The following is a 14,277-nucleotide window of genomic DNA, read 5'->3' as shown; positions in this document are numbered from 1 at the left end:
CTTACTGAATAAGGAGCACCCCATCCCATTGTGCCTCTGCACTGAATATGCAGCACCCTATCCCGCTGTGCCTCTGCACTGAATAAGGAGCACCCCATCCCATTGTGCCTCTGCACTGAATATGCAGCACCCTATCCCGCTGTGCCTCCTTACTGAATAAGGAGCACCCCATCCCATTGTGCCTCTGCACTGAATAAGGAGCACCCCATCCCATTGTGCCTCTGCACTGAATAAGGAGCACCCCATCCCATTGTGCCTCTGCACTGAATATGCAGCACCCTATCCCGCTGTGCCTCTGCACTGAATAAGGAGCACCCCATCCCATTGTGCCTCTGCACTGAATAAGCTGCACCCTATCCCGCTGTGCCTCCTTACTGAATAAGGAGCACCCCATCCCATTGTGCCTCTGCACTGAATATGCAGCACCCTATCCCGCTGTGCCTCTGCACTGAATAAGGAGCACCCCATCCCATTGTGCCTCTGCACTGAATAAGCTGCACCCTATCCCACTGTGCCTCCTTACTGAATAAGGAGCACCCCATCCCATTGTGCCTCTGCACTGAATATGCAGCACCCTATCCCGCTGTGCCTCTGCACTGAATAAGGAGCACCCCATCCCATTGTGCCTCTGCACTGAATAAGCTGCACCCTATCCCGCTGTGCCTCCTTACTGAATAAGGAGCACCCCATCCCATTGTGCCTCTGCACTGAATAAGCTGCACCCTATCCCGCTGTGCCTCCTTACTGAATAAGGAGCACCCCATCCCATTGTGCCTCTGCACTGAATATGCAGCACCCTATCCCGCTGTGCCTCCTTACTGAATAAGGAGCACCCCATCCCATTGTGCCTCTGCACTGAATAAGCTGCACCCTATCCCGCTGTGCCTCCTTACTGAATAAGGAGCACCCCATCCCATTGTGCCTCTGCACTGAATAAGCTGCACCCTATCCCGCTGTGCCTCCTTACTGAATAAGGAGCACCCCATCCCATTGTGCCTCTGCACTGAATATGCAGCACCCTATCCCGCTGTGCCTCCTTACTGAATAAGGAGCACCCCATCCCATTGTGCCTCTGCACTGAATAAGCTGCACCCTATCCCGCTGTGCCTCCTTACTGAATAAGGAGCACCCCATCCCATTGTGCCTCTGCACTGAATAAGCTGCACCCTATCCCGCTGTGCCTCCTTACTGAATAAGGAGCACCCCATCCCATTGTGCCTCTGCACTGAATATGCAGCACCCTATCCCGCTGTGCCTCCTTACTGAATAAGGAGCACCCCATCCCATTGTGCCTCTGCACTGAATAAGCTGCACCCTATCCCGCTGTGCCTCCTTACTGAATAAGGAGCACCCCATCCCATTGTGCCTCTGCACTGAATAAGCTGCACCCTATCCCACTGTGCCTCCTTACTGAATAAGGAGCACCCCATCCCATTGTGCCTCTGCACTGAATAAGCTGCACCCTATCCCGCTGTGCCTCCTTACTGAATAAGGAGCACCCCATCCCATTGTGCCTCTGCACTGAATATGCAGCACCCTATCCCGCTGTGCCTCCTTACTGAATAAGGAGCACCCCATCCCATTGTGCCTCTGCACTGAATATGCAGCACCCTATCCCGCTGTGCCTCCTTACTGAATAAGGAGCACCCCATCCCATTGTGCCTCTGCACTGAATATGCAGCACCCTATCCCGCTGTGCCTCCTTACTGAATAAGGAGCACCCCATCCCATTGTGCCTCTGCACTGAATAAGCTGCACCCTATCCCGCTGTGCCTCCTTACTGAATAAGGAGCACCCCATCCCATTGTGCCTCTGCACTGAATATGCAGCACCCTATCCCGCTGTGCCTCCTTACTGAATAAGGAGCACCCCATCCCATTGTGCCTCTGCACTGAATATGCAGCACCCTATCCCGCTGTGCCTCCTTACTGAATAAGGAGCACCCCATCCCATTGTGCCTCTGCACTGAATATGCAGCACCCTATCCCGCTGTGCCTCCTTACTGAATAAGGAGCACCCCATCCCATTGTGCCTCTGCACTGAATATGCAGCACCCTATCCCGCTGTGCCTCCTTACTGAATAAGGAGCACCCCATCCCATTGTGCCTCTGCACTGAATATGCAGCACCCTATCCCGCTGTGCCTCCTTACTGAATAAGGAGCACCCCATCCCATTGTGCCTCTGCACTGAATATGCAGCACCCTATCCCGCTGTGCCTCCTTACTGAATAAGGAGCACCCCATCCCATTGTGCCTCTGCACTGAATAAGCTGCACCCTATCCCGCTGTGCCTCCTTACTGAATAAGGAGCACCCCATCCCATTGTGCCTCTGCACTGAATATGCAGCACCCTATCCCGCTGTGCCTCCTTACTGAATAAGGAGCACCCCATCCCATTGTGCCTCTGCACTGAATAAGCTGCACCCTATCCCGCTGTGCCTCCTTACTGAATAAGGAGCACCCCATCCCATTGTGCCTCTGCACTGAATATGCAGCACCCTATCCCGCTGTGCCTCCTTACTGAATAAGGAGCACCCCATCCCATTCAGCCTTTGCACTGAATAAGCTGCACCCTCTTCACCGAACAATCAGCACCCCTTAACTATTTATAGTGACAACCTATACCCCAGCCCCGGTGCATTGATTTCTAACATGCACCAAATTCTTGATGTTGACATTCAGGACATGGTGCATTCAGCCCCCTGTTCATTCTGTATTGGATGGTCAGATGTGAAGTTAGAACATAGTACATAGAACATAGAACAATACAGCGCAGAACAGGCCCTTCGGCCTCGATGTTGCACCAGCCTGTGACCTAATCTAAGCCCATCCCCCTACACTATCCCATCAAGTTAGTGAGCATGTGCTTGAGGAAGTGCTGGTACATACTGTTGGCAAATTGAGGAGGGTCTAAGGGCAAACTGGTCATATGAAGCTGTGTTATGAGAAAGTGTAATGTGATACTGCAATGGCTGTGGATCCTGACAACATTTTGGCAATAATATTGAAGACTTGTGCTCCAGAACATGCTGCACCCCTCATCAAGCTGTTCCAGTACAGTTACAACACTGGCATCTATGTGAAATGTGGAAAATTGTACACAAAAAGCAGGACAAATCCAATCCAGCCAAATACTAACCCATCAATCTCCTCTCGATCATCAGAAATGTGATGGAATGTGTCATTAACAGTGATATCAAGCAGCACCTGCTCAGCAATAGCCTGCTCAGTGACGCCCAGTTTGGGGTCCACCAGGGCCACTCAGCTCCTGATCTCATCACGGCCTTGGTTCAAACATGGACAAAACAGTGGAATTCTAGATGTGAGGTGAGAGTCACAGCCCTTGACATCAAGGCTGCATTCAACTGAGTGTGATATCAAGGAGCCCTAGCAAAACTGGGACCAATGGGTATCAGCAGGCAACCTCTCTGGTAAACTGGTCTAAGCCCGAAACGTCAGCCTTCCTGCTAAGATGCTGCTAGGCCTGCTGTGTTCATCCACCTCTACACATTGTTATTGTGGATTCTCCAGCATCTGCAGTTCCTATTATCTCAAACTCTCTGGTGGTTGGAGTTATACCTGGCACAAAGGAAGATGGTTGTGTTGGTTGGAAGTCAGTCAATCTCATCCCCAGGACATCTGTGCAGTAGTCCTCAGGGCAGTGTCCCAGGCCTAACCACCTTCAGCTGCTTCATCAATGACCTTCCCTCCCTCATAGGTTCAAAAGTGGGGATGTTTACTAATGATTGTACAATGTTCAGCACCATTTGTGACTCTTCAGATACTGAAGCAGTCGTGTCCAATTTGCATCAAGACCTAACAATATCCAGGCTTGGGCTGACATGTAGCAAGTAACATTTGCGGCACTCAAATGCCAGGCAATTATATCTTTAACTAGAGACAATCTAAACATCAGCCCTTTACATTCAAGATAATAAAATGTGAGGCTGATGAACACAGCAGGCCAAGCAGCATCTCAGGAGCACAAAAGCTGATGTTTCGGGCCTGGACCCTTCATCAGAGAGGGGGATGGGGAGAGGGAACTGGAATAAATAGGGAGAGAGGGGGAGGCGGACCGAAGATTGAGAGTAAAGAAGATAGGTGGAGAGAGTATAGGTGGGGAGGTAGGGAGGGGATAGGTCAGTCCAGGGAAGACGGACAGGTCAAGGAGGTGGGATGAGGTTAGTAGGTAGATGGGGGTGCGGCTTGGGGTGGGAGGAAGGGATGGGTGAGAGGAAGAACCGGTTAGGGAGGCAGAGACAGGTTGGACTGGTTTTGGGATGCAGTGGGTGGGGGGGAAGAGCTGGGCTGGTTGTGTGGTGCAGTGGGGGGAGGGGACGAACTGGGCTGGTTTAGGGATGCAGTAGGGGAAGGGGAGATTTTGAAACTGGTGAAGTCCACATTGATACCATTAGGCTGCAGGGTTCCCAGGCGGAATATGAGTTGCTGTTCCTGCAACCTTCGGGTGGCATCATTGTGGCACTGCAGGAGGCCCATGATGGACATGTCATCTAGAGAATGGGAGGGGGAGTGGAAATGGTTTGCGACTGGGAGGTGCAGTTGTTTGTTGCGAACTGAGCGGAGGTGTTCTGCTTAGCGGTCTCCAAGCCTCCGCTCGGTTTCCCCAATGTAGAGGAAGCCGCACCGGGTACAGTGGATGCAGTATACCACATTGGCAGATGTGCAGGTGAACCTCTGCTTAATGTGGAATGTCATCTTGGGGCCTGGGATAGGGGTGAGGGAGGAGGTGTGGGGGCAAGTGTAGCATTTCCTGCGGTTGCAGGGGAGGGTGCCGGGTGTGGTGGGGTTGGAGGGCAGTGTGGAGCGAACAAGGCATCCAGCCTCACATTTTATTATCTTGGAATTCTCCAGCATCTGCAGTTCCCATATTCTTTGATACTATTTTAACCCCAGCCCTTTACATTCAATTCTGTTACCATCACAGAATCTCAGCACCCCCCCTCCCCACCCCCAACAACATCCTGGGAGTTACCCCTGATCAGAAACTGAACTGATATAGTTAAATAAATATTGTGAATGCAAGAACAGGGCATAGATGCTAAGACGTATGGGCCAAGTAACTCACCTTCTGACACCCCAAAGCCCATCCACCATCAACAAGGGACGAGACAGGAGGGCGATGGAATACACCCCACTTGGCTAAATGTATGCAGCTCCAATAACACTCAAGATGCTTGACATCATCCAGGACAAAACAGCCCATTTGATTGACATCAAATCCCCGAACACTCACTCCGTCCACCACCCACACTCAGTAGCACCAGTGTTTTCCTATCTATAAGGTGCCTTTCAGAAACTTATGCTCCTTCAACAGCACCTTCCAAACTCACAACTATCATCTTAAAGGATAAGGGCAGCAATACTTGGGAACACCACCCACCTACAAGTTCCCCTCCAAGCTACTCATCATCCTGACTTGGAAATCTGTTGATTCCTTCACTGTTGCTGGGTCCAAATCCTGGAATTCCCAACTAAAGGGTATTATGGATCAGCCTGCAGCACATAGACTACAGTGGTTCAAGAAGACAGCCCACCTTCACCACCTTTTCCCAGGTAATGAGAGAACTGGCATGGGCAATAAGTGTTGCCTCACCAGTGCTGACCTTATCACATGAATGTATGGAATACACATGACATATATAAATACATAGCACATTCCTGTTTCTGTCCAATACGTTCTTGTGTATAGATTTTATAAATGAACATTTAATAATGGTCTAATTTGATATAGGTGCTGGACTAAAATGGTAGCAATGAATGTAAAACCAGGAAAAGTGATAAGTTTCGCAAATCTACACAAACTCAAAAGTACAAACCTTGTCTGGCCTGATACAGCGTAGCACAAGTAGTGACTGGAAAGTGCTCAGATTGTCATTCCAGGGAGTGGGTAAAGGCATTTTCTCGGGCTGTGAGGAGTCATAGATTTTCTTCCATTCAGGGAGCTGAATACATTAAACAGAGATCAGTCAACAAGCACTGATTCACAGCACATTTGTATTACCAGTCAAGCAAATGTCAGCGTTCAGCTTGTGATAGGATTCTGGATTTTGGCTAGCGTATGGTGGAATGATGCTATTGAGAGAGAAATTGGAACCAGAGCTATACTGCCAGATGTGTCACTATCTCGACAGTGAAAACTTTCATGTCACAAACACAGAAGACTGCTGTGTGGCATTGGGATACTGTTTCAATATTGATGTTAGTTGGGCTGTCATGCCAAAATTAGACAGATTCAGGTTGTGACTAATGCCCATTTTCCCCAGGTCTACTTGCTCTGTGCTTTCCCTGTCTCCAGGTGGGGTGATCTACCAGATTCTCAGATGAGTGCAACTCTTTCGAGCTGGTGGTCCTGCCCCTTCCACTACATTGATGGAATACATATACCACCCACTGAATGCAATGAATGGACTGGGAGAGCCAGCAGCTCGGGACACAGACATGTGGACACAGGGCAGAGAACTGGGTGATAGTTCTTTTAACACAGATCACACACAGTCCTCATAAAACCGAAACAGCAAGTGTTCCAGGGTGTGGGCCAACTCCTCCAGCAGCTACGCCTCACTTTGTGCTGGAGACTGTTAGTAACACTGTCACTCCTGAAAAATTAGTCACTAACAGTCCTCATTAACAGCTATTCACCCTCCTAACCTGATCGTTATCAACTCCCTTGTCTACCCAACTGCTCTTCTCTCTCTTCGGGCTCTATCCTTTATGCTACTGTTTACGCCCTACCCTATCCCCCTCCCTATTTTCTGCATATAAACCATTGTTTTCCCAGCTACCATCAGTTCTGAGGAAGGGTCACTGGACCTGAAAAGTTAACTCTGATTTTTTTTCACAGATGCTACCAGACCTGCTGAGCTTTTCCAGCAAATTCTGATTTTATTCCTGATTTACAAGCATCCACACGTCTTTCAATTTTTATTATAGTAAACGCTTAGGCTTAAAATGTTAAACATTATGCTGATTTACAGAATGTAACTAAACTAATAAGTCTTCATTTTGTGGATAGGTGGCCATATCCAATCTTTATTCTTAATGTGTTGCTTGCCAATTAGAATAAACCAAAAGCAAAGCAACCAGAAGCTGTGCTAAACAAGTCCCTGGGGTGTTGAATGGAAATCCTTACAGTGTGAAAACAGGCTCTTTGGCCCAACATTTCCACACTGGCCCTCAGAGCATCTCACCCAGACCCATCCCCCTATAACCCACCTAATGTAGACATCCCTGAACACTACGGGCAATTTAGCATGGCCAGTCCACCTAGCCTGCACATCTTTGGACTGTGGGAGGAAACCGGAGCACCTGGAGGAAACCCACGCAGGCATGGGGAGAATGTGCAAACTCCACTCAGACAGTCACCCGAGGGTGGGATTGAATGCGGGTACCTGGTGCTGTGAGGCAGCAGTGCTAAGCGCTGAGCCACCATGCCGCTCTAACAATGTGGTGGCCAGCCAATGTGGTGCTGCTATGGACTGCATTTCTGTGGAGTTTCTCCCAACTTGGCCACCATCTTGAGAGGAAACGCACAGGCTCGGGATCTCCCAAAGAACTCTCCAGTCACTGGGGTAGTTTTGAAGTGTAGTCACTGTTGTAATGTGGAAAATGCAGCAGCCACTTCAAACCTGGGATGACTCACAAACAGCAAATGACAATGATCTGTTTTATTGATGTTAGTTCCAGTGAATTAATATTGTCCCAAAACCAGCCAGCCCATTGTGGGCAGCCATTGCTGCTTCAGTTTTAATAAAGTAAAGGTCATTTGCCCTGATTGTCTCATTACAGCTGATGGGCAAAACAGATTGCCTCCAGTTGGCACAATGTAGTCATGGAGTTCTTTGTAAGAATAGTCCTTCCGATTCAAACAATAACTCCTTTATATTACAAACAGAAACTCCTGGAGAAACTCAGCAGATCTGGCAGCATCTGAGGAGACAGAGAAACAAGAATTAATGTTTCAAGTCCAATGTGACTGCTTTATACCCACTGGCAATATCTGTATATTTACATGATTTAACACTCACCTTTGAACAGAAGTGACTCTTTAAATCAGAGAAAGCAGGAAGTGTAGAGAGGCGAACAATTTCCCCCCAGGACTTGTTCTTTAGCCAGCTGGGGGCAGGATTAGCAAATGGGATCTCTAGTGCCACCCCTCCCGTCAGGAGAAAGCACCACTCATCATCATTCACAAGATTCAGACTCCTCTGAATGCCAATACACAGCAGGAATGAAAACAGCATCTTGTCTCGTTCAAACAGAGAGCGGCAGACATTCTGGTAGATACTGGAAAAGGGAAGATAGACAATTCTTAGAGACAATGAGAACTGCAGATGCTGGAGAAAACAAGATAACAAAGTGTGAGGCTGGATGAACACAGGAGGTGAAGCAGCATCTTAGGAGCACAAAAGCTGATGTTTCGGGCCTAGACGCTTCATCAGAAAAGGCTCCTAAGATGCTGCTTGGCCTGCCGTGTTCACCCAGCTCCACACTTTGCTATCATAGACAATTCTTACGCAGCTACATCAGGAGGATGTTTAAATTTTATAAAACCTCACTCTCAACTGTAAGCATGACTGATGTTCATTGCTCATACATAAAGTCCCCAGCAGGAAGGTGCCCCTCTTTGTAACAGTTTAATATCAGGGATGTTAAAAGTTAACCCCATCTGCAGTGGGACTGCTCCAAAATCCTTCCTACAGCCCATGGTAAAGACCGTTTGGGAATTTGTGAGAAGTGTTTTTTTGTTTTCTCACCAGCCTCTCAGCCTGGTCATTGACTGGACTGCACTCTTCCTCTAAGTATGGGCTTTACCCTGAACAATTCCGGTAACTCAAGTGGCTCTGCTAAGGAACTTACACCTGTATCAAATTCCTGATTGTAATTTTTAAACTAATGAAAGTCAATAAGCTGCCATGTTAAATTAGGGATCAACTCTACTCTTGTCCAAACTCAAAACCCCTATATCCTGTCCACCAGGATCTTGGACTGGGAGAGGCTCCCAGACTGGAGAGGATACTGGATCGGAAAGGACCCCGAATTGGGAGAGGATCCTGGGTTAGAAGTCTGGATGTTCATTTCTCCTTCCCTGACCCAGGGCTGGAGACTTTGAAGATAGCCTTTCACTTCCTGCAGCTCCGATACAGATACTGTCCAGCGCTACCCTCTCTCTACAACATCGCACAAGGTTCCACCAGCTAGATCACAATTACAAACTCCAGTAATTACCTGTAAGTGAAGTGCTCATTCAGATTGCTTATCCTTTCGTGGAGCAGTTTAGAAGGGATACTTTTGTCAATTGAGTTCATGTAGAGATTGAGAAACCAAGCGAGGGAATATTGGTACATCGGATCAATGTAAGCCAAATTAGAAATAACAAAAAACAGCACACTGGAGTGGGTTGCCACCTGTGAGAGAGCACAAAGATAGCGGGTATAAAACTCAGGTGTGGGGAGAAGTGTGGCTCTGGAACACTCATTCTCTCCGTTATATTAATGGCTGCTGTGAGAGTTCCTGTAAGATACTTCTCATACACTCAATATTTCAATCAATCATTTAATGGTGTGATCTCTTCTAAATGACAGCCGGTTCCAGTCACAAGCAGGAAGTGAGTTATGAGTAAGAGATCAGTGAGTGAGCAAGGATAGGTCAGCACAATTCATCATCACAGCTAGAAATCATCATTTTATTCACTGATCAAAATGATCCACGCAACAGGAGCAGTGATTGTTGTGGAGGCAAGGGTGGTTGATGAAGAATAGTCAGTGGAGCAGGAAATGGGGCTTAGTGGAGGTCAGTGGGGAACTGGGAGTCAGTGTGGAAGATGACTCTCTAAGGGGGTGAACAAGGTCTGTGGGCTCTGTGGGAGTTTGAAAGGCTCAGGAGTTACCAGAGCCAAGAGGAATCGGTGGGAGCACCCTGGGAAACTGAAGGTCCTACACTGGGATTTTGGGCAGTGAGGGGCATGAGAGTCTCTCTTTGTATCATGAAGTCAGTGTAGTGTCAGTCAGCTGTGTGTATGTAATGTACAGCAATATCAATAAGCACAAAACCCACATTCTGTGTGTAAGTTTGAGATATTGTAGCCATGGATATATTTAGCATTGTTGATAAACTTCGACACACTTAATTCAACAAGAACCCAATTCTCATAAGGTATGTGGCTACACTGGCTAACATATAGAAAATCACAAAGTGATTCAGGAAAACAGGAGTGAGGGGAATGTTTCCTCAGGCTCATCTTGCTAGGGGTGGAACGGGACGAGGAGATGAGACTGTGCAGACAGAGTGACACCATCTGCTGCAAGAGCTAAGTCTTGACTCTCAGCAAAAATACATCTCAGTAAGGAACAAAGATTCTAAGAGAAGGATAAACCAACCATGGCTAACCAAGGAAGTTAAGGACAATATTAAGTTGAAAGAGAAAGCATGTGAGGAGGCCAAAGTCAGTGATAGCCCAAAAACAGGGATAAATTCAGAATCCAGCAAGGGAGGACTAAAAAGATAATAAAAAGAGAGAATATAAATGACAAGGGAAAACTGGTGAGGAATATAAATAAGAGCAATAAGAGCTTCTTTATATCAAAAGCAAGACAGTGGTCAAAATGAACATGGGCTTCCTAGTAAATGAATTTGTGGAGGTGGTTATGGGGAACATGGAAATAGCAGAGGAATTAACAGATATTTTGCATTAGTCTTTAGGGTGGAAGGTACTTTGAACTTTCCATTATTGCTAAAGAATTCCAGGGAGGAATTATGTACCATGAGGAAGTGGTGGATGTGGATACAATAACAATGTTTAAAAGAACAGGAAAGTTTTGGAGGGATATGGACCAGGAGCAGGCAGGTGGGACTAGTTTAGTTTGGGATTATGTTCAGCATGGACTGATTGGACCAAAGGGCCTGTTCCTGTGCTGTGCGGCTCTGACTCTATGACTCTATCACCATCACTGAAGAAGTAATATTAGACAAGCTAATGGGGGCTAAAGGCAGCTAGGTCCCCTGGCCCTGATGGCTTGCATTCAATAATGCTAAAAGAGGTAGCTATAGAGATACATAGGTTGTAATTTTTCAAAAGAATCTTTGGATTGTGGACAGCTACCTGAGGATTGGAAAACCGCTAATATGACTCCCGTATTTAAAAGGGGAGGGAGGCAAAAAAACAAGTAAGTATAGGCCAGTTGGCCTAACATCTATTGTTGGAAAATATAGGAATCATTATTAAGTACGGAATGGCTGAACATTTAGAAAATCATAATCTAATCAAGCAATTTAGTGCGGCTTCATGAAGGGAAAATCATGCCTGACTAATTTATTAGAGCTTTTTGACGAAGTCTCAACAGAGTGGATACAGGGGATTCAGTAGCTGTTGTACTTTGACTTCCAGAAGGGATTTGACAAGTTACGCATAAAAGGTTAAGTCATAAGATGAATCTGTGGTGTTAAGGTACTATATTGACATGGATACAGAATTGTTTCATGGGAAAGAAGCAGTGTTTAGGAAAAAAGTTATTTTTCTGGCTAATGATCTATAACCTGTGGGGTTCCACAGGGCTCAATGCTGGGACAATTTGGAGGAAGGAAGTGAATGTATCATTTCATTGGATGCAGTTCAGAGAAGGCGCACTAGGATCATCCCTGGTATGGAGGGATTGTTTTATGAACAAAGATTAAAGAGATTGAGTCTCTATTTACTGGAGCTTAGAAGAATGATAAGTGATCTCATTGAAATATTTAGGGTTCTTAATGGCATTGATAGGGTAAATGTTGAGAGGATGTTTCCCTTTATGGAAGAGTCCCAGGCAGAGGGCACAGTCTCAGGATAAAGAAACATGAATTTAAGACTGAGATGGGAAGGAATTTCTTCTCTCAGAAGGTTGTGAGTCTTTGTAACTCCTCGTGACGGAATGATTTGGGGCTGAGTTGTGCATTTAAAGCTGAAATAGATAGATTTTTGACAGTACGGGAATCAAGGTTACAGGGAAAAGGCAGGAAGTTGGACGTCACGAATGTTGGATTAGCCATGATCCTACTGAAAGGTGAAGCAGGCTCCAGGGCCAAACAGCTTACTCATGATCCTATTTCTTATGGTCTTAACAGGAGCAGGACAGGATTCAGATAGCAGGACGGGGATCAGGGATTGGACAGAAAATGGGGAAAATCAGGGATTTAATTATCACTAGAGCATCAATGATCCAATATGAAAGGCTGGGATCAAGACTCTGACATAAAATGGCAGAAACAAAATAAAGCACAGGAAAAATGGATAATAAATTGAGGTCATAGAGACAATTGAGGATTGCATAAAAGCAGCAGCAGCAGCTTCAGAGTTAATGAGGTCTACAGCACAGAAAAAGGCTCCTCTGCCCATCAAATCTGTGCCGATCACAAACAACCACCTAAATACTCTATATGTTAATTATATGGGTATATACATTTTAAACAGGAATATAATCTGCATATAGGTAAATAATCTATAATTTACCTCTTGATTGTCTTGCCTCTAGGAGCTCTGAGGATAGTGTGTTTAAGGGCAGTTGACGGGAAGGCGGGGTGGGGACAATGTGGGGAGAAGTTGGAGACTAGGGTGAGCAGAAATGGAGGTGATGTCCTAGTGGTATTATAACTGGACTGCTAATCCAGAAAACTTGGTAATGTTCTGGGGATCTGTGTTCGAATCCCACCATGGCAGATGGTGGAATTTGAATTGAATAAGAATCTGGAATTAGGAGTGTGATGATGATCATGAGACCATTGTCAATTGTCAGAAAAACCCATCTGCTCACTAATGAAGGCAACTGCCACCCTTACCTGGTCTGGACTACATGTGACTCCAGACCCACAGCAACGTGGTTGACTTTTAAATGTCCTCTGGGTAATTAGGGATGGGCAATAAAAGTTGGTCTAGACAGAGATACACTTATCCCATGAATGAATTAAAGCAAAAGGCAGAGAGGAAATGGGCCACTGTCAGACAGGTTTCGCAAGGACCTCTGACACATCTATGACTTGAATCAGTAATCAGATGCATGTCCAAGTTCCCATGGTTGAGTCAGCTATATGGTGGCAGGGAGGATTCCACAGTCAGACGGACAGAGAGGCCTTTCTGCCAGGGAAAACCTAAAAGAAAGGGCACCTCTGGGATTTTTGAGAATGAATCTGGGAAGAGGAAAGGAGCATCAGTGGGAAAACATATTTGTGGTTGTGTTCATAATTCAGCTGGATTTAGAATAACTATGGAAATCAACAGAAATTAGACCAAAAGTCGTTCTCAATTTATGGCAAGGACAGTTTTACAAAGATGAGATGTGACTTAGCAAAAATGAACTGGAGACTACGACTTGAAAATAACAAAGAGAACAGCACAGAAGCAGACTCTTCGGCCCTCCAAGCCTGTGCTGATGTAGCGCCACATCAGAGGTTGACAGAGACAGGGAGGGCTCAGAATAAATATATTCCCACAAATAAAACCGGACCTCAACTCTTCAGGATACCAAGAGCATAATTGTATAAAGAGGTGAAATAAAACAAAAGGAGGCTAGTATCAGATGCCAAAAGCTCAAAACTGCAGGAAGCCTGGAGGAGTATGAAAAATCTAAAGGTGAAATTAACAAGGAAATTGGGAAAAGAGACAGTATGAAAAGAAGAGATAGGAGCTGCAGATGCTGGAGAATCTGAGACAACAAGGTGTAGACCAAGCAGCATTAGAGGAGCAGGAAAACTGACGTTTTGGGCCTAGACCCTTCTTAAGAAGTGGGAAGGGGTTCTGAAATAAGTAGGGAGAGAGGGGGAGGCAGATAGAAGATGGATAGAGCAGAAGATAGGTGGAGAGGAGACAGACTGCTCAAAGAGGTGGGGATGGAGCCAGTAAAGGAGAGTGTAGGTGGGGAGGTAGGGAGGAGACAGATCAGTCCAGGGAGGACAGACAGGTCAAGGGGGCGGGATGAAGTTAGTAGGTAGGAGATGGAGGTGGGGCTTGAGGTGGGAGGAGGGGATAGGTGGGAGGAAGGACAGGTTAGGGAGGCGGGGACGGGCTGGGCTGGTTTTGGGATTCAGTGGGGGGAGGGGAGATTTTGAAGCTTGTGAAGTCCACATTGATACCATTGGGCTGCAGAGTTCCCAGGCGGAATATGAGTTGCTGTTCCTGCAACCTGCGGGTAGCATCGTTGTGACACTGCAGGAGGTCCAGGATGGACATGTCGTCTGCAGAATTGGACAGGGAGTTGAAATGATTTGCGACTGGGAGGTGCAGTTGTTTAG

The 14,277-nt window shown here is 46.6% G+C and overlaps 1 protein-coding gene across 1 annotated transcript in view; it reads right to left on the bottom strand.

Annotated features, from left to right (window-relative positions):
• LOC125463128 (dynein axonemal heavy chain 3-like) overlaps positions 1 to 14,277 on the bottom strand; it is a 556,635-nt gene that overhangs the window by 67,840 nt on the left and 474,518 nt on the right. The window contains 3 exon segments of the mRNA XM_059654753.1: positions 5,838 to 5,963; positions 8,046 to 8,304; positions 9,247 to 9,425. Of these exon segments, the coding sequence (XP_059510736.1) occupies positions 5,838 to 5,963; positions 8,046 to 8,304; positions 9,247 to 9,425 (564 nt within the window).

The sequence above is a fragment of the Stegostoma tigrinum genome, chromosome 25 (assembly GCF_030684315.1).
Source record: "Stegostoma tigrinum isolate sSteTig4 chromosome 25, sSteTig4.hap1, whole genome shotgun sequence".
NCBI lineage: Eukaryota > Metazoa > Chordata > Chondrichthyes > Orectolobiformes > Stegostomatidae > Stegostoma > Stegostoma tigrinum.
This window is presented reverse-complemented; position numbering and strand designations above follow the sequence as displayed.